The 20,474-nt window shown below is 37.4% G+C and overlaps 1 protein-coding gene across 1 annotated transcript; it reads right to left on the bottom strand.

Annotated features, from left to right (window-relative positions):
* Positions 1 to 2,172: 2,172 nt before the first annotated feature.
* Positions 2,173 to 8,644, bottom strand: prdm13 (PR domain containing 13). Its single transcript, XM_015388402.1, has 4 exons — positions 8,291 to 8,644; positions 7,050 to 7,181; positions 6,835 to 6,955; positions 2,173 to 3,931 (listed from the first exon to the last, which is right to left on the bottom strand). The coding sequence occupies exons 1-4, from the start codon at positions 8,456 to 8,458 to the stop codon at positions 2,475 to 2,477; spliced, it is 1,878 nt and encodes a 625-aa protein (XP_015243888.1). The 5' UTR covers positions 8,459 to 8,644; the 3' UTR covers positions 2,173 to 2,474.
* Positions 8,645 to 20,474: the final 11,830 nt, after the last annotated feature.

Here is a 20,474-nt window from a genome sequence, read left to right as displayed (position 1 = left end):
AGATAGATAGATAGATAGATAGATAGATAGATAGATAGATAGATAGATAGATAGATAGATAGATAGATAGATCAATTCACATTGGCTTTTTTTTTTTTGCATTTGTTGCAAAAAACTAGGGACAATGGAAGCAAGCTTTATAATAATTTACACTTTTCTTCAAGACCTAATGTTGCACACAGTTTTCCTTTCCCCAAATAAGTTCAATTGAAAGGGTTCTGCGTGTGTCGTTAATTTAAATAAAGACAGTTTGGAAAAGCTTGCTGTATTCTGCCAAGTTTAAAACATCAATTAAAAGTGGGTTCTGGGGAGAACCAAAGAAGGAAAAAGTCAGTGGGCAGATGGGGTCCAATTGATTTAGTACTTTTAAAGAACACAAAAAGATGGGTACTTTAGGTTACAGCTAATATTTTCCATTTAAAGAATAAACGTGTTTTATTTTTTCTCTAACTAGAAATAAAACGTATCCATCTGCATCAGCTTGTGCTTGTGGATCAGATTTTTACCACAGTCTGCCTGCAGTCAGGAAACATGCCAATCAGCCCAGGGGCCACAATTGGACCCCAGAAAAGCATGTCAAAAGCCTCTAATTGTGCAGTAGCTCATGGTTTCTAATAAACAGATCTCTAACAGAGTGATAAGTGTAGCAAAGTGTTTGTTTTCTACGTAGTTAACAGTTTGCATCATAGGTTTCATTATTTTCACATATTAATTTTTTCATCAAAATTACCAATAAACAGCAGCTATGATTTTTGTTTGACATTAATTCAAATCATGTCATTTAAAACCCTTTTTTAAATTTGATATTTAACATAACTTAGTTTGTTTTGTTTTTTTTATTTCAAATCATTATCCAAGTATTTTCTTGGTCTCAGGCAGAAGATGAAGTTTTAGATTTTTGTATTAAAGCACTATAAACATTATAGATACATAGAAGATTTAAAAAAATACAAAATTAATATTAAATGAGTGCTTTTTGCAAATAATATAACTTTCGGTAAGAAAAAAATTATGCATTGCAGGCTAACAGCTTCTTAAGAGAGGTCAAATTTGACATTTTATAAAACATTCATCACAAATTATAAATAGATAATAAAAGATTTGAGATTGATTTGAGATGTTTACCAACGTCCCTATCCCACATAAAAAAGACATCAAACACATCTTTTGCTTTAAATTAATTTATTCAAAAAAAAAAAGGAAAACATCCATTTAATAATTAGCAGTATATTATTGTCCTCTTAGACAACATCACGTATAAACACACACACACACAACTTCTCCAATGGAATGCCAAATCTCATCATTATAATGTACAACTTATTTACAATGCATTGGACTGCAAACCATAGTTACACTTTCTTTTTCTGTTTATAAATCCTTAAATAAGCTGGAAGCTGCATGGTGCTTCCAGAAGAGGGCAAGGTGGGAAAAAAAGTGCAAATTTAATAACAGAGTTATGGTCAGAGGGAAATGGGGAGGAGGAGCTGATAATAAGAATTGCAGCTCAACAGTGGGGGTGGGTTATTTTTAAAGTGCAAAAGCAGTTACAAAAAAAAGGAAAATAATGAGAATATTCACAATAAAAAAAAGAAAAAGAAATGATTAGGGAGCCAATTTTGGGAAAAGTCTGACTGGGAGCTCTTGTGCTTCTCATATTTGGATTAAGGTTTTGTTCTGAATCATTAAACTGAGTTTATTACAAAGCTTTCATCAACAAATAAAGCAAATTTAACAAACATATCTCATATGTTGCACTGGAAAAACTCTCTAGAAATAAGTAGAAATTTCTTCAATTAAGTGTATTTACTATTAATTTGAGTAGGTAAATGAGACAGTCTGCCAATGGAGTAAGTATTTTACTCTTAAAATAAGATAATTAGATAAAATGCACTTAAAATAAGACAATGCAATTGTGTTTTTTTTTTATTTTTTTTTTATGTGAATTGTCTTGTTCCATTGGCAAAATGTCTCTTTTACCTCCTCAATTCAAGAACAAATGCACTTATTTGAAGAAAAAAATTACTTATCTAGATTTCGTTTTTTTTTTCTTCCAGTGTGGCAGTTTTGTTTTGTTTTAACTTTCAATGTTTGCAATAAAAGATAAAAAGAGAATATCTATAAGCGGTTGAATTTCTTTTTTTCTTTTTCTTTTTTTTTGCAGGTGGGTCTCGTGCCTGCATGAAAACAATGTTTTTGGTTCCACTTAATAAAAAAAAATGTTATAAGGATAATTGGCGAGGAAAATAAAAGAAAACTGCCATTTTTTCACACTTATTAATGAATAAATCGCTAAATGCATAAATGACATTCCGAAAACAGCCTGATTAAATCAAATAAAAAATAAATGTATTAAAGTGTTGTATTTTTGTTTAGACCATGTCACTGGGAAAACTAGTTGAAATGTTCATGCTACGCCAAAAAGAAAAAAAACTAAAAACTCTTGATTAGTTTTCTGTGTCCGTGGAAGCAGCTCAGTCTGTGTTTTTGTTGGACTCCTGGTCGCTCTGGTCGTCGGTGAAGCAAACGTCCACATCGCTTTCGTTCTCGCTCTTGTGCTCCGGGTCCTCAAACGGGCCCCCGGGTTTGTCGTCCAGCTTCTTCAGAGTCTGTCCGGGGTGTCTGGACTTGACGTGCCGCTCCAGATCCCTCCGCCGAACCAGAACCTTCCCGCAGAAGTCGCACCTGTACGGCGTGTTTCCCTCCGCGTGCAGCCGGATATGTTTGTTCAGGTTGCTCGGGTCTCCGAAGGGCCTGAAGCAAACTTTGCACTTCAGCGGCTTGTAGCCGGTGTGCGTCCTCATGTGGATCTTAAGGCCGTACTTCCTGGAGTACAGCTTACCGCAGTAGAGACACAGGTGGCCCTTTTTGGGTTTGCCGGATCCGGTGGAGCCGGTGCTTCCTGCCGGAACGGAGTCCAGGCGCGTCCGGTTCTTCTCCGCGCTGATCTCTGAAAGCTGCTGCGTGTGCATGGCGATCTCCCGGTCGATATTGGTGATGGAGCCCAGTTCCTGACCAAGAGGCGGTGCGCCAAAGTAGGGCATTGAGTCTGGGTATTTGAGGAGGTTGCTGAAGTGGAATTTGAGCGGGTAATAGGGCGAGCTGTACAGCAGCTCTCCGTTATAGACTGTAAAGGGCATCAGCGGGATGTTGCAGTCCCCGCTGTACGCCTTCACGCCGTCAAAGTGAGGAAGTGAGAACCTTTCAAAGTGCAAACCGGGGGGGATCTGGGGGTACCGGGACGGGGACAAGCCGGCGTGCATTCGGCTCTCGACGTGCTTGAAGGCCGACGTTTCCTCCACATGCTGCAGCAGCGGGAATCCCCGTATGGGATTTGCGCATGGTGCGTCCATGATGGCCGGAGCGCACTTAGGATGGTGGTTCCCGGAACCGCTCAGGGCCTCCCCGAGGTTGCGAATCGGTTTCATGTTTCCTATGAGTTTACTAAACCCGGCGCCGGTCAGCTTCCCTGCGGCCTCCTCTCTGGAAGCCTCCGCGCCCTGGACTTTGGAGCCGCCAGTGGGCTTGAAGGCGGAGCGCACGCCCGGATGGAAACCCATGCTGCCCAGCACCGAGGATGCTGCACCCAGACCGAGGAGGTGTCCCTGGTTTCTGGATGACGTGACGCTCATATCCAGGGCTCTGTCCTGCTCCTCGGAGCTGCCTTTCTTTGACAGTCCGCTTTTGTTGTTTGGGAAGGGCGAGGAGGACACCGCCCGCCTGCTGGAGTCTGAGGGGTAGCTGTGGCTGGAGGTGTTCGGGATGTCTCCGGATTTTGGCGACCTGCTGAAGGTCTCGGTTCCTCTGGCCTGCTCGCTGCTTAGAAACCTCCTGCCGTTGCTCAGGGCGCAGTGGAAGTGGATGTGGGCCTTGAGAGTGTTTGGATATTTGAATATTCTCCAGCAGTACCAGCAGATGTAACGCTCTTCGCCTGCAAAAAAACACCAAAACAAATAATTCAATAAAAGTTAAATGCAAATTAGATCCCCCACCCCCGTCATCACTGGTCCACCGCAGGTGCATAACTTCATACAAACTTCATGTTATTTATTCAGTTAGTTTTCAGTTCTAAAATAAAATTATTAAATAATAAAAACTGCAGATTTAATGATTAAAAGAAAAATACAAAGACTCTCTAGAGAAATCTTCATTGTGTTTTTTTTTATGTTAACTAGTGGGCATTTCTGGGCCATGTGGCTCTCTGTCCAGGGGGGCACGACAATGGGGCGTCCCAAATTAAGGGAGCACCAGCATGTGCATTCTCTGTATGACAATGAGGCTGCGATGGCGTATAGAAACTATTTGATATGCAGTGTTTTATGCTTTTACTCGACTTAACATATTGGTTAAAAAATGAAATAATTACATTGATAGAACTCAAAGAGTACAATTCCATTTTGAAAAGAGATACCTTAAAAATACCAGTGAAGACTGACAATAAAATGTTTTTCTCTTCAGTCACAGATTAAAGGGTCCGCTCCACAGAATATTAACAATCACATTTCTAATATGGGTAGTTAAATCATTTCTCTCCATAATGTCAGTGCTGGAGTTTTTATTTAACCTGCACTTTGACTGCAAACCAATAAAAAATAATAGGTGAAAAGTTGCAATCTTTTCTTGTGGCACAACCTGTTAAGCTTGACCCCTGCTCCACACACTGAGGCTGCATTGAAAAGCCATGGCTGGCGTAAATTTACAGTTTAATATGAAAAAAAAAATCTTTATTCAAATAATAGTGATAGATTAATAACTGATATTAATGTTGAGAAAACTAAATCGGATATTTTTAATTATAGAGGCGCCCATTCTACGACCTAATAAAGATAAGCTTTAGGTTTTATGGCTGGTGGATTTGATTTTAACTGAACACAATTTAGGGCCTCAAATATCCTTATTGTGGCTCTGTTCGATAACTTGGTTTATGTGCACCTTGGTGCAAAAATTCCCAATAATTCATTTTTTTTATTATTATTATTATTGTATAGAAATTAAAAATTTCCATGCACTGGAAAAAATCGAAATCTATATAAGTAATGGATTGAGGAGGTAAAAGAGACATTTTTTCTTAAAATAAGTGCATTTGTTCTTGGATTAAGGGGGTAAAAGAGACATTTTTCTAATGGAACAAGACAATTTACACTAAAAATAAGAAAATATAATTGTATAGTCTTATTTCAAGTGCATGTTCTAATTATCTTATTTTAAAGAGTAAAAATACTCACTCCATTGGCAAATAATCTTATTTACCTGCTCAAATTAATGGTAAATACACTTAATTTAAGACATTTTTATTTATTTATAGATCGTTTTTGCAGCGTAGCTCCCCAGATTTGTTAAAAGTAAATCAAAGCTTTATTGGAGCAATAAAAAAAAAATAACTTCCTCCCCCTGCTGCACCTTATGGCGCTCCTAAGATCTGGTTCCAAACCGTAATAGACTCTAGGAGTCTTCCTAATGGCCCCCAGTTGGCCACTCAAAAGATAATATAGATGTAATGATTTTGTAATCCTCATGCGGGCCATTGTTTATGATCACCATCAAAAAGGCAAACGCCCTGCCCAATCTGGCGCTCCGGAGCACGCACAATTCAACGCGGCCCTTTCCCTCTCTGCGCCCTTTCCCGTGGAAGTGACAGCAGCTGTTGCTTGAAATCGCAAGTCTCCAGAAACAATGGCGCAGACCCATCTGTTGACGCCTCAATGGTGGAGGGGGGGTGAGCCCGTATGTCCAGGAGCGCACACGGTGCGCGCTGCGCCGCAGAATCCGGCCAATATACACCCCACATAAAAGTTGGTATTCATTAGGCCACAATACCTTAACGCAGCCACGTAATTCAGCGTGAAGCACTTGTTTTTGAATTATTTGCTTTTGAATACATGAATATTAACGACGGGCTGACATTCGTTAACCTCCGTGGAGCGACTGAATCACGGGGCCTTATTCTTCCTCTGTTTTCACCGAAGCGCGTCAATCTCTGCTTTTAATTGCTTTTTTTTATTCAGCGTATCAAACACCGTCATTATTTTTCTCTTTTTCTTTTTCTGGTCTCGTATTATATCAGTCGCCCACTTTCTGTCGTTTTGTTTTCATAAACAAACCAAGAGATGTCTGATTCAGACTCTCTGTCTGATGAAGGAATTTCCATTTAAGTATCTGTTGATAATCTCCTCTGTAACAGGATTAGTCTCTAATGAGTGTCTGTTTTACACAGAGGGGGCATTAATCCCCAAGCTCAAACATCGGATTATTATAAGCAGCCTAAACAGGAAGATTAACCACCGGGAGGAAAAAAAATAAGATTCTCCAGACTGATGATAAAATTAAGCGTCTAATCCAAGTTTGTTAGTTTCTAGCAGATATCTGTCCAAGACAGGTGCTCAGATTTGGATGATTTGATTCCTTGTGTTCATTTAAAATAATTTAACTTAATTGTAGCAACAACAAAAAAACATAATTTGATCTCTTTCGGGGGGGAAAACGTCAATTACGTCAAGAAACGAAAGCCTTTTGGTAATAAAAAAAAATGTATTGATTAACCCATTAAATCCAGGACAGTGAAATAATTTACAGATTTTTTTAAATTAGAATTGTAAATCAACTTTCTTACAAAGTAAAGAAAAAAAAATCGAACTACTTAAATTACATAATTTATTTGCATACATTTTGATACATTAAGCATTTTTGTATAGTCTTCCACACATTTTCTTTTCACTACATGATTCAACAACTCATTTATGAAATATAATACACTTGGCTTTAAAGGGTTAAATGTTTGCTAAGCTGTTCATTTATATTTTTTTTATGATTATATGTGTAATAAATGTCCTTTACCTTTCTCGTCGTGCGTAGGAGTGGCCGTTGTTGGGATGTCGTACCACTGCGCAAGACCGTTGGAGTACCAGACACTGAGCTCCTCTCCTGCTTGGATTTCCCTCAAGACGCGGTAAAAAATCTAAAAAAGGATAAAATAGTAATGGGTAAAATAAAGGAAGTTTTATTTCGATTTAAATAACAGGGAAGCACAAAGAAAAAATGTGAAAATTCACCTGTCCGCCAGGTAAGTCCGACACTGCCTCCAGGTTTTGCTCCTGGCTGTTCCTTGCGGCCCGAATAAATCCGATCCAGTCTGGCACAGGGCTGCCCGACTCGTCCACAAACTCTCCACGTACCAAACGGATCTGAGCCAAAAAAAACAAAAAAATTTTTAAATGGAAAAACAAGTTGACAAACCCGAAAACACTTTGTTTCCAAGCAGAAACCTAAATAAACAGCCGCGTTGATTTTATTTATTCATTTGCATGTTCAATCACAAAAAAGTGTATTATTATATTTTATAAAACAGGTTATATCGAATTGTTGTGCTTTTTGATTCCAGGTGGAGGTGAAGGTGATGCGCGCTTAATGCGTCTTTATCCGCTCTGCTGATCATTTCCTAAAGACAGAGGCGCACGGGCCTAATTGACTTGATATGGGAAACGAATTTGAAGAGTGTCAGAGCGTTTCTAAACTGTTGGAGGACATTAGGGATCGAGGCGTGACATTTGACACAGAGATTGCACCTGATGATCCCCCTGCGGCCCCTCGGGGCCACGCATTTAGACGCATCAATCACAGCCGCTGACAGATTCGGCGATAAAAACAAACATTCATGCGGCTGGAAAAAAAATATATAATTTTTACACGAAAAGAAAAAATCTTTTTGAGCATCGTTTATTCTTTTTTATTATTATTATTATGCATTTTAAACTTTTTTAATTTGTGAAACTAAACATTTTCAGCAAAGTTGATTTTCTTTTAAAAATTATTTTCCTCTTAACAGTTTTTTCTCCGCCTGAAGGCTGAAACATGGAGTCATGGACCTCACAGGCATCTTTTTTTGGCCGGACTTTATTAACAGTAAACGGCTCAAAGGAATAACGGGCCCGGCAGGCTGTGAAACATAAAGGCGCACAGTCCCTCTACGCACCGACTTCGCCCATTAGGCCGGTTAAGCTGACAAGTCGGCCACTAATGGAGCTCAATTATTTCTAACCTGACAGGCCAAACCAATTAATAACTCGCGACTCAATGAAGTCTGACAGGTCAGCAACCAATAAATAAAAAATATTTTAAAAAAGCACTTTTATCTTTAATCTGTTGTTTTGAATATTTGGATCAAATAAAAAAAATATAAATCAACAAATAATTAATCTTTTAAATAAATCCTAACGGATTCCAATAATAAAATCAAAATTTTAATGGCTAAAATGGTTTAAATTTATAGATCTGTAAAGAGTTGCAGGCTTACCTTTTTCTTAGGTCCAGTTTCCTTGAGGTCCGACACGTACTTCCCCAGTTTGAAGATGCCAGGTACCGGTCCTATCCGGAGCCCGGACGGGATGCTGCAGTCTGCAAACACACTGACGGTGGTGGACGCCCGAGTGGCTTGCATGGCGCGGGGTGAGATCAGAACCATGAAGACTGATGGAGACCCAGATAGGAGAAAGCGCGCATGCAGAGAGGAGGAGGAGGAGGAAGATGAGGACAGGCCGATGTCCGCCCTCAAATTGACGCGGTGGCGTTATGCTCCCCTGCTTTTCTAGTGATGGAGCAGGGTAAGGTACACCCCCCACCCCCCCGCGCACACACACACAAGATTGTCTGTGGATGGAGTGGAAGAAGAAGGAGAACTGGGTGGGTGCTGATGAGAGGTGATGCTGGTCTGCGTGGGGAGGGAGGGGGTCTCCTGAGTTTGCAGCAGCTCTGAGAAGGTGTGTGCGTGTTTGTGGGTGAATGTGTGGCTGAGTGTGAGAGAGTTGGGCTCTCCCAGCAGCTGTGCGCAGAGGGAAAACGGGCCGGGCCTGCTGCTCACATGGAGACTTTCCCTCACTCCACCGCATAATGAATCGCTCCCAAAACGGTCAAGGGACACAAAGAGCCCGGCGACCCTTCCCATCCCAGAAATCCAATTTGTCAAGGCCAGAGAAAGGAGAGCGCGGAATCAAAGGTCCGGAGCAGCCATTAATCCTCAGCATGTGGCTTTGTCCTCCAGACAGTTCCGATATTTTCACTGACAAATCCACTGTATAATTTCTCCATAAATCGTCACCCTTCCTCTATTCAGGTTTTCTTTGGCTATACTTTAAATCTACTTGGCTGCCACTCTTAAGGCTTCTGCATACTTCAAAGGGTTCCTCTATCCCCCTCCCTGCACCTCCCCTCCTCCTCTTTTTTTGTCCTTAGTGTGAACAAAAGGAGCAGGAAAGTTTAGAGGACTTGTTAACTTCTATTGACTCTCGGCGTGTGCCGGGTTGAGATCAGGCAGGTACTGAAAGAGGAGGACCAGCAGCAGGAGGAGAGGAGAAAATAACAGCACCATCTTCCCAGCGCGCGCGCGCACGCACACATACTTGTGGTTTTCTTGTTTCCTTAAACAATATGTTCAGCTGCTTTATTCTGCACTTTGAAAAAAAAAAACAAAGGGGGGGAAACACTCATTGCTTTCTTTTTTTATATATAATCCTATCTCATAAATTTACAGTTTTGTGACCATTTCCATTTTAGGATCGGTATTAAATGTAATATGGCTGCAGTATTTTTTAATAAATGCACATTGTTATGATGTGAACTGATGATATATAATAAAAAAGTGTTTAAATTTTGAAAATTCGCTGTTAAAATATATGAAAAAATATTTTCAACAAAAAATTGTATTAAAGTAACTAAATATGATTAAGTAAATGCCAAAAACAACAATTTCCAGTGTATAATTTAACAGCATCCCTTCAGAAGGCAGAAAATGAAATAGAAACATTGGAATTGGCCGTGTGGGGACAGGGAGGCTGGATTGACAAATTAATTGGTTAATGGATCGATTTGTTTAGCAATTAACATGAGAGGACAAAAAAAAAAAAAAACAGGACTGAGCTGTGAAAACCACTATATCTGAAATAGATTAGACCTATAAAGGAAACTTTCATTTATCATGATTTAAATGAAATAATTTTCTGAAATAAATTAAATGATGAAATTAGTTAAAAGTTTCGTTTGGTTTGATTAACCTAAATGTGATGAAGATATAAAAAATCCTGATCTAAGGTTTTGTGTTAGGTCAAGGGGATGAAGAACAACCTGTGGGCGGTCAGTTCACCCCATGACTATATTGACCTTTGACCTGTCCACACTGGTTTAACACTGAGTGTCTGAAAGGTTTTCAAATTGAGATAAAAACATACTAGAAAATTAGACCAGGGAGCAGAAGATGTTATCACTGTAAAAATGAAATTTGGAATAGTTCAATACTGATCTATAGATAATGTCTTTATTGTAAATTTGCACATGGTTCATTAATTATTTACATGGGTTGAATGAACATATCAGCACATAAAAGTAAAAAAAACAAAAAAAAAAACAAGAGTTAAAATCTTTTCAGTGGATGTCAGACAGGTTTGCATTAAAAAATTATTCAAAATGCTTTTTTTTTCTTTTTTTGCTAAGAGGCTATGCTTTAAGCGTTATTTCTATATATTTCAAACAAGAGTAGCGAAACCAGATATTAAAAAATATCTCCACGTAAGGTTGATAATTTTTTCATATTTAGGGGAAAAATTGAGAATTATTTGTTTTCTTCTCTTTGAATATTATTTTTATTATTGCAAAATTGATTACAGCTTTAATATTTATTTATTTTTATTTATTTATTTTATTTATTTGTTTGTTTATAAATCAGTTATGAAATATTGTAATTGTTATATATTTCTGTAAAAGCAAGCCTTTGTCAGATTGCACATTTCCCTTCACGCGCTCTTTCAAATCGTCCAAACGACACGCGAACAATCTCCTCAATGCGCGCAATGGTTGCGCCCGGCTGAGCGGAGCGGTTATTTATTAACGCCCGGCCTTTTGCGACTGGTTCCCATCCCATGCATCCCTGCGCTGCTTTCAGATGCCACTGTGTCCACAGCGAAATTCATTAATCTCCTAAAGGAGGGGCTAAAAGAGGGAGATAGAGGCACAGAGAGAGAGAGAGGGTTTCCTTTCTGTTTGTGGAGAAGTTGGGTTGAACCCCCTGCGCACAGCGCACCCAGGAGCCCCTAGGAGCGGCCAAACGGCTCCCTGTGTGTGAGAGAGGGCAGCATTGGAAGCAAATGGGATGGAAAATTAAATGAAATCAAATGGCCTCACCAGGGGTATTGTTCATCATCCTTTCTATTAAAAAAGACATTAATTACATGCTTGGATCTTTATTCGTGAACAATATTGTGGAGTCAATTAAAGGCGCTTCATATACATGAGCTCCATCTCTTTAATGAACTTAAATAACGATCTGAGAAGAAGTGAAGCTGGAAGAAGGAGGGAGACGGTTTTATGGGCGGTCTGTCCACTCTGGCCAGCCTCCTTTTTTTTTTCTTGAAGGGAATTCAGCTGTCTAAACGGTGGGGCTCACTGATTTAACTGGTTGGCCCATTAATGAGCCATGAATATAGAGGAACAACCTGCCTGCAAAGCAGCGCGGTAAATACAGAGAGCAATGCCCCACCAGGGATCTCCATTCATTCTCGTTGACTGCGGGGCTTTCTACTTCACTTGTGCCAAAGCTTCTCCACCACCTCTACTGTTTTCGCCTTTATTGGCCTTTCATTTGAGACCTATTCTTAGCTGCAGAAGAAAACACATTTTTTATGTCAACCCATAAACTTTTCTCTTCTCAGGGATTGGAAGGGCCCGATCATTGTCTCAGTTTGCAGCGTGGTTCTTTTTCTCACACATTCCCACGTCGTAGAAATCTCCCCGCGTTTGTCCGGGTCGGTTTATTTGCTGGACATCTACTTTTTGGGAAAAAAAGAACTAAATCTTAGTGCTCTTTGAACAACCAAAACGCACCACTCAATACCATGCAGAGAAGAGTGGGTAAACATCTCCCCTTAAAGCATCAAAACAAAAATAATGCAAAAAAATTGCATATACACAGCAAAAATGGAAATCTAAATAAGTCAGTTTTTCTTAAACTAAGTGCATTTGTTTTTTAATTGAGGAGATAAGTGATACACTTTGCCAATAGAACAAGATGATTTACATTTAAAATCAGAAAAAGCAACCACATTTTCTTATTACAAGTGCATATCATCTAATTATCTTATTTTAGGAGTAAAAATACTCATCCCATTAGCAAATCATCCCATTTACCTACTAAAATTAAGGGTGAATACACCTGATTTAAGAAATGTTTCCAGCCTATTACAGTATTACAGTAATATAACTATAATTTGAGATTATTCAAAAAATGATCTTAAGTTTTTTTCAAACTTTTACCACCACTTTGTTCATCTGTCAAAAAATATTAAATAATTAGTTTGTGATTTTGACATAAAATGTTCCCGAAAAGGAAGAACTAATCAACTTAGTGAGATGTCTGCCTTTAAATGATGGCTCCCTGATGCAACAATGAACAAGAATTAATCCAAATCTTAACATTTCACCCAAATAATCTGGTATGACTTCCAAATAAAGGAAGGTTCTTAGAATCACATCGTGTAAAATGCATTGAGTTGCAACTAATATGTTTGATTAGAAATTTAAATTATTTCATTAGATGATATCAAATAAAAATCTAATTTGACTTTCAGTATTAGTTGATCAAACCTGCATTCCATCTAAACCTGCTGTTAGATACACATATAATATTTATAATCCTCAGGTTATGGCAGCTTTTGACTCCTGTTTTGATTTATTCATAATGGATGTTAACGTCTGTCGTATTTCCTTCTGTCGATGCAAGCGGTTACAAAAATTTGCACTAAAATCAACATTTTCTTCGTTTGTCATCATCACAGTCATGAGATAACGTTTGTATTCTAATGTCTTTCTAAGTAATGTAAAGAGCAAACATCTTGACTTTAGCCTTAATGCTATACGGCTAAACTATTATGGCTTTACATGATCCTATGTCAATTCATGCATTTTATTTTATTGATAATCTCTTTTGCAATGCTGCCTACTGTAGATAGAGCCCTACTGCCCCCTTAGCAACAAACCACAAACAAGAAAAAAAGGGCTGTTTATAACAATTAATGTTGACATTGTTATAGGTAGGATTTTTTCTTAAACCTTTAGACCTTTAAACCAAAATGCAGCANCATTTCCCCTGACTGTGATTCATTCTAGTTTTACTGCCCAATTTTGCCTTGTTTCTTAGTTTAACATCCAACTTGATTATATCTCAGTTTTTTTATCGTAGCAATGTCTTCATTGAAGCTCTCTTTAACTGTGACACATTCTTTAGTGTTTAGTCCTGTTTTTCTTCTAGACATAGCTAAGGGCTCTGTTTTTACTGTGACTAACTGTATGTGCTCTCTACCCTCCTTTTTGACATAAAAACTGATTCTTAACTCATCAGCTTACTTCACTCCGAGACAGAGCAACACATGGAGCTAGTTTTAAAATTACCTTTTCTAACATAATAGAGTTATCATGGATGAGTGCCTCTATGTGTCTTTTGTGTGTCTGCTTTGGTCTCCTTGAACCTCTGTCATCCTTTGCAGAAAGCCTCTCACACTTAGCCTAGTTCTTCTTCCTGTTCTTCTTCTCCACTATTGCTGCATACATGCGTAATGTGGGGAAATGCTGCAGAGTCAATGACACAATGTTCTTTAACTTTTAACCAAGCTATTGACTTAATTGTTTTTGTAAAGTGCTTTGAGATATGTGCTCTAAATTTGAGCTATATAAATAAAACTAAATTGAAATGAAGCTAATATAGAAGATGATAACATTCCACCATTTCATACCAGTTAAGTTTAGATTGCTAGGTTTGATTTTTTAGCAGCTTCACTAAAAGAGTTCAAGCTGAGCGCAAACTTTAATTTGCACCAGAGTAGTCAAGTTCTCCAACATATTTCTGTAGTATGGTTAATATCTTTCATAGTTTTCAACAAATATTAAATAGCTAGCCTCCAAAATTAATTTCTACATTATAAGCCTCACAAGTCTGACTTTAACCTCAGCAGTGGAGCTAACAGTGTCCACAAATTTAAAGTATTGTTAGCAAAGAGCCGGTGAAGGTTCTCAGTCATCCAGGTCATAGTCATTCCAAAAAAAAACGAAAGTTAAAAACAATCCACTGGACTTTGTTTCCAAGTTTTAAGACATTTAGCTTCCCCTCCAAACTGGAAAAACTATATAGAAATAAGTAATAATTTCTTAAATTAACTGTATTTACCCTTAATTTGAGTAGGTAAATGAGATAGTTTGCCAATGGAATGAGTATCTTTCCTCTTAAAATAAGATAATTAGATATTAAAATAAGAGAATGCAATTATGTTTTCTTATTTGAAGTGTAAATTGTCTTTTTCCATTGGCAAAATGTNCATTTCCCCTGACTGTGATTCATTCTAGTTTTACTGCCCAATTTTGCCTTGTTTCTTAGTTTAACATCCAACTTGATTATATCTCAGTTTTTTTATCGTAGCAATGTCTTCATTGAAGCTCTCTTTAACTGTGACACATTCTTTAGTGTTTAGTCCTGTTTTTCTTCTAGACATAGCTAAGGGCTCTGTTTTTACTGTGACTAACTGTATGTGCTCTCTACCCTCCTTTTTGACATAAAAACTGATTCTTAACTCATCAGCTTACTTCACTCCGAGACAGAGCAACACATGGAGCTAGTTTTACCGTTACCTTTTCTAACACAATAGAGTTATCATGGATGAGTGCCTCTATGTGTCTTTTGTGTGTCTGCTTTGGTCTCCTTGAACCTCTGTCATCCTTTGCAGAAAGCCTCTCACACTTAGCCTAGTTCTTCTTCCTGTTCTTCTTCTCCACTATTGCTGCATACATGCGTAATGTGGGGAAATGCTGCAGAGTCAATGACACAATGTTCTTTAACTTTTAACCAAGCTATTGACTTAATTGTTTTTGTAAAGTGCTTTGAGATATGTGCTCTAAATTTGAGCTATATAAATAAAACTAAATTGAAATGAAGCTAATATAGAAGATGATAACATTCCACCATTTCATACCAGTTAAGTTTAGATTGCTAGGTTTGATTTTTTAGCAGCTTCACTAAAAGAGTTCAAGCTGAGCGCAAACTTTAATTTGCACCAGAGTAGTCAAGTTCTCCAACATATTTCTGTAGTATGGTTAATATCTTTCATAGTTTTCAACAAATATTAAATAGCTAGCCTCCAAAATTAATTTCTACATTATAAGCCTCACAAGTCTGACTTTAACCTCAGCAGTGGAGCTAACAGTGTCCACAAATTTAAAGTATTGTTAGCAAAGAGCCGGTGAAGGTTCTCAGTCATCCAGGTCATAGTCATTCCAAAAAAAAACGAAAGTTAAAAACAATCCACTGGACTTTGTTTCCAAGTTTTAAGACATTTAGCTTCCCCTCCAAACTGGAAAAACTATATAGAAATAAGTAATAATTTCTTAAATTAACTGTATTTACCCTTAATTTGAGTAGGTAAATGAGATAGTTTGCCAATGGAATGAGTATCTTTCCTCTTAAAATAAGATAATTAGATATTAAAACAAGAGAATGCAATTATGTTTTCTTATTTGAAGTGTAAATTGTCTTTTTCCATTGGCAAAATGTCTCTTTTGCCTCCTCAATCCAAGAAAAATTCACTTATTTAAAGAAAAAATTACTTATGTTTAGGGTTTTTCCAGTGGAGGAAGCTTTTTCAATTCATAATTCATTTTGATTTGAAAAATCTTTCTGGATGGAAAGCGAAAAGTCTTCAAACTAGGAAAACAAAGTCCAGTGGATTGTTTTTCATTTTCTTTATTTGGAATTGTTAGCAAAGACTTTCACAATCTGATGTGAACAATAAGTTAATATTTGCATTGATAACACTTAGCTTTATCACCTCCTGGCTGCACCCAAAGGAGAAAAACAATTGATTCACTGCAAAAAATGTAAATCTAAGTAAGTATATTTTCTATAAGTGCATTTCTTCTTGAAATGGAATAAGACAAGTTACATTTAAAATAAGAAGAAGAAAAAAAGACCGCATTCTCTTATTTCAAGTGCATAATATCTAATTATCTTATTTTAAGGGTGAAAATGTCAATTCCATTGGCAGATCATCTTATTTTCCTACTCAACTTTAAGGTAAATACACTTGTTTTAAGTCTTTTGTACCCATTTTCAGAAAGTTTTTGCAGTATTGAGGTTAACTTCTAATCAAACTGTTTGGGTACACTGCAAAAATGCAATCATGCAAGTAATTTTCTCTTAAAATAAGTGCATTTTGTCTTGAATCGAGGACATAACTGAGACGTTTTGCTGATAGAAAAAGACAATTAGCATTTAAAATAAGAAGAAAACAATTGCATTGTCTTATTTCAAGTGCATAATAACTAATTATCTTATTTTAAGAATAAAAATATCTTTCATCTTAATTACTTACTAAAATTAAGGGTAAATACACTTAATCTAAGAAATTTTACTTATTTCTAGATCATTTTTGCAGTGTAAATGTTTCTCCAAAATTATTAATTTGACTTAAAATCACATAATCATTTTTGTTTTAATGGCATTTTTTTAATACCACCAGAATTCCTTTTTATAGTGTATTTGTCTTCCTGTTTTTGAAGCCAAACTTTTGGCTTGAAGGTGTTTTCCTCCCTGGGAATCCCGCAGAAAGACGCAGCCTGCGCCCCGCAGGAGCAGACCAGCTGCCTGGGTGCGGGTGGGACATTAGCGACGCGTTTGAATAGTAATTATGCTTGTATGGGACTCCCACCAGATGACATGATTGGGATTTTAAGGCCAGACTAATATTCAAAATCGCATTAGAGAGCGGCCGAATAAACGGCACCTGATTCAGCGCTGTTGAAGCGTGATTTCTTTAAAAAAATCTGCTTTTTTCTTCCTCCTCAAAGTGGGCCGCACCGATTTGGCATTCAAAGTCTGAACAAAGTTTTTTTTTATTTTATATATATCACCCCTTTAGCCCATCCCCTAACTTAAAGCCGCTTCCTTTCGCTTGAAGAGACGCGGATAAAGACGCGTGAAGTTGCGTGAATTGATATGTTTCGGTGTTTCCTTATAAATTCATACCTTTTCTCACTCGAGCGCCTCAGAAAGCAAATGTCACTCAGGCCGATTCTCTCTGCTGTCCGGCGCATTTAGCGCCACATCTATTTAAAGGAGTTCATTCCTAGGCAAATGTATGCAGGCATGGCTGCGGCTGAATGGAGCGGCGTGTCAGCCGACCCTAATTGGAGATTTTAGCCACCCAAAGCATGTCCACAAAGTGACAGAAAATGGCTGCTTTCAAAGGAAAGGCTCAACTTTTGCCCTCTTTGGAGAATATTGCCAGTAAATCAACATGTTTCTCATGGGATGAAGGTTATTGACCCAGCTGGGGGTGTGGGTTGTTTCTGCAACCTAAATGTGAGATAAAAACAACCACAATGGCAAAGAGCGCGCTTAGAGACATGCAGCTTTGACATTTTTATGTTCTTGTATGGATATAAGGGAAATACTGATTAAATTAGCAGCTATGCAATGAATAAATCAATGAGAAAACTGGATTTATAATTGCTTTATTTGGTTATTGATCAGTTTTTATCATTTTCATTCAAAAAGATGTGACAGTTTTTACATCCATGATGACAAAAACACACTTTCTGTTTAAATAATATCTCCCTGAAGTTAAAATACAAATATTGTTTCTCTGTGTTGGTCCTTCAGGTTGATTGCACATCCCTAATGCTGCAAAATAAATGTTATCTAATGACTCCTCATTATACAGGCCTCTAAATCTGACAGTTCTGGGTTCAAACTAATTGACTCATCAGAGTTCAGGTGGGATGAGCTTGTGGAAGTGACGCCTGGGAGAAATGCTGATGAAGTCTGCAGATAATCTTACAAATGATTCAGGCAGCATAATGCAATTAGAAGTGTTCTAGCAGTCTTTTGATGATGTCACTGCATAAGCAACCTAAAAGTGCTGTTTAGGTCCCACCTTGGGGGTGGCTTTGGCCTCTGGGATTAAAAAGGGAAATATAATGTACTAAACATGACTTCTGGGACGTTTGCAGTTATAAATTAATGTAGACAGAATCATCTTATTTGCTTATGTCTATCATAGAGACCCAATTTCATATGTGTAGCTACAAATGATAAAGAATTACATCTCAACTTTTTTAACAGCAATGATTTTTTTTTAAAGCACCATCTATAGTACCTAAATAAAAAGTAACTAGACTGTTTTTCATTGTTTCAGAAACGTATTAAATTTTATTACGTTTATTTTTTGGTAAAATAAGTTTACATAAATCAAATATAATGTGGTAAGAAAATATAATTTTAAAAACAGTCATACAGTCGCTCATTATTAACTTAATTATGACAATTTTCTCTCAGTTTCCCTTTACTTCATTGTTAAAGCTCCATTTCACCTGTTCTTACACTGCAAAAACAATCTAGAAAAATAAGTGAGAATGTCTAAAATTAAGTGTATTTACCCTTATTTTGAGCAGGTAAATAAGATGATTTGCCAATGGAATGAGGATTTTTACTCTTAAAATAAGATAATGAGATAATATGCACAGTTATTTTTTCTTATTTTAAATGCAAATGATCTTGTTCCATTTGGAAAGTGTCTCACTTACCTCCTCAATTCAAGAAAAAATGCATTTATTTAGATTTAGATTTTTTTTTCAGTGTATGGAGCATGATCGTCATTTAAAATCCAGTCTGTGTTTTCCCTGTTAAAGGTAAACTGTGCAGCCTTTTGTGTCACCCTGCACCCCTGAAGTATGCTCTCAGGGTCAAAAAGGTTGATGACCCCTGCTCTACAGATTTCACAGGATAGAATCATCTGTTATACAGGCAATCTGGGAATTTCTGGAACTTTATGCGTAAGGAATAGGAAACATTTCTAACAAGATGGACCATATCAGAATATTATAAAACTGATCCAGGGTATGGAAATGCTGACTTTTACATTACGGTTCAAGAAGGAAAAAGGAGAGAGACTCTGTGAAAATGGGATTATTTAGTTGCCAAAGGTGTGTAACAGTTCATTTTTGTGGATTCATATTACTTGGACAGACACCTGGGAGTTTTTCTCTCTATTTTTGGAGAATACATATAGTGAAATGTCTGTAGAATTGTGATGCTACTTGGTATGACTGCATACCACGCCCGAGCCCTGGTGTTCGATTATGTGTACTTGTATGTTTAAAAATTATAAAAATAAAGTAAAAAAAAAAAAAGATGGCCTATATCAGACTTGATAAAGTGACTTCTTTTTTTTATTTTATTTTCAGAACACCAAACTAAATTTAATAAATGTCAAAGACAACTCCAGTAAACATAAATGTTGTTTTTACAGTGCAAAGCTTGATGGCAGCGTAAGCTCCCTTTTTGTTAACCATCAATTAAACAGATATAGAATTAGGCTAATCGCATTCTCGGTTCTCTGATGTGGGATTTAATCTATAGGGATGAATGAGGTCTTGCATTTACAAGTGACCCCATCATTTCTCAATCTACTGGTCCATAGCTATCCAATTCTATAACACAGACAGACTTTAAATCCCTCAATCGCTATATAGAGCGGGGACTGTATAGTCGACTATATAGTAAACTCAGTTAACTGACCGCTCCGATAGATGATCAATACTTTTCGCTCCCCGTTGGTCACGTAACTCCGCCTATACGATGCGGTGCCTGCGCCATTTTTGTTATTAGCCTATTGCGACAGCAGGCCACTGGGACAGCAAATCCCATGATGCTTTGCGAGGAGAGCTTTCCTCGCAAAGCATTCCAGGATATATTTGCTCGTCTAGTGACCATGGATGATCACTACTTTTCAGGGTGCATTGTGGGATATTTCGAGTCCACTATTTTTTCATCCACTAGATGTTAGACACAAATTTAAAATGGTGCAGCCACTATTTAGTGCCCTATATAGTGGTTAGGGTGAACATTCTGAAGCAACCAGACTGTTTGATTACCGCAGTGCAGTGTCACCTGTGGCCACTAGGGGCGCTTATAGTAGAACTTTAACAGCTTAGCTATTTGTTCTGCAAAAACCTTGAGAAAGTAGACCTTGTTTTCAACACATAAATTAGTTTCAGGAGAACTAATGTTAAATTAGTTCTCCTGAAACTTATTTAACTTAAACACCCTGAAGACAATTTTGGATAAATCAAACTCGTGGGGATTTTTTTTAGTCAGAAGCTACAATCAAAGATAAATTAGTAAACTATTTAACCACTAACTACATTGCCAAATATGTTCTTTACAAACATGGGATTAAAACTTTCCTAGCAGAAGGAAATGCAAGTCAACCTGATAAACAAAGCTCTGAAAGACCCCATCATCCCGTCTGTTTCCATTAAGATAAAGAGAGCTGATCAAACAAATTAAGCCATACGATCCAATATAGTGGTGAATTGCACCCTGGTGGCTAAAAGTGTTTGGTTTAAGGAAGAAAAAAAAACCAGTCTTTTCTAAACAGACTTTTTTTTTT

Source organism: Cyprinodon variegatus, unplaced genomic scaffold, assembly GCF_000732505.1.
Source record: "Cyprinodon variegatus isolate N-32 unplaced genomic scaffold, C_variegatus-1.0 Scaffold422, whole genome shotgun sequence".
Lineage (NCBI taxonomy): Eukaryota > Metazoa > Chordata > Actinopteri > Cyprinodontiformes > Cyprinodontidae > Cyprinodon > Cyprinodon variegatus.
This window is presented reverse-complemented; position numbering and strand designations above follow the sequence as displayed.

Excerpts from the sequence above, each read along its gene's own strand:
- prdm13 (XM_015388402.1), bottom strand. The coding sequence starts at position 8,458 with ATGGTTCTGATCTCACCCCGCGCCATGCAAGCCACTCGGGCGTCCACC. Across the intron at positions 7,182-8,290 it reads AAACTGGACCTAAGAAAAAG|ATCCGTTTGGTACGTGGAGA; the intron begins GTAAGCCTGCAA and ends TTTTTGGCTCAG. Across the intron at positions 6,956-7,049 it reads CGGACTTACCTGGCGGACAG|ATTTTTTACCGCGTCTTGAG; the intron begins GTGAATTTTCAC and ends ATCCTTTTTTAG.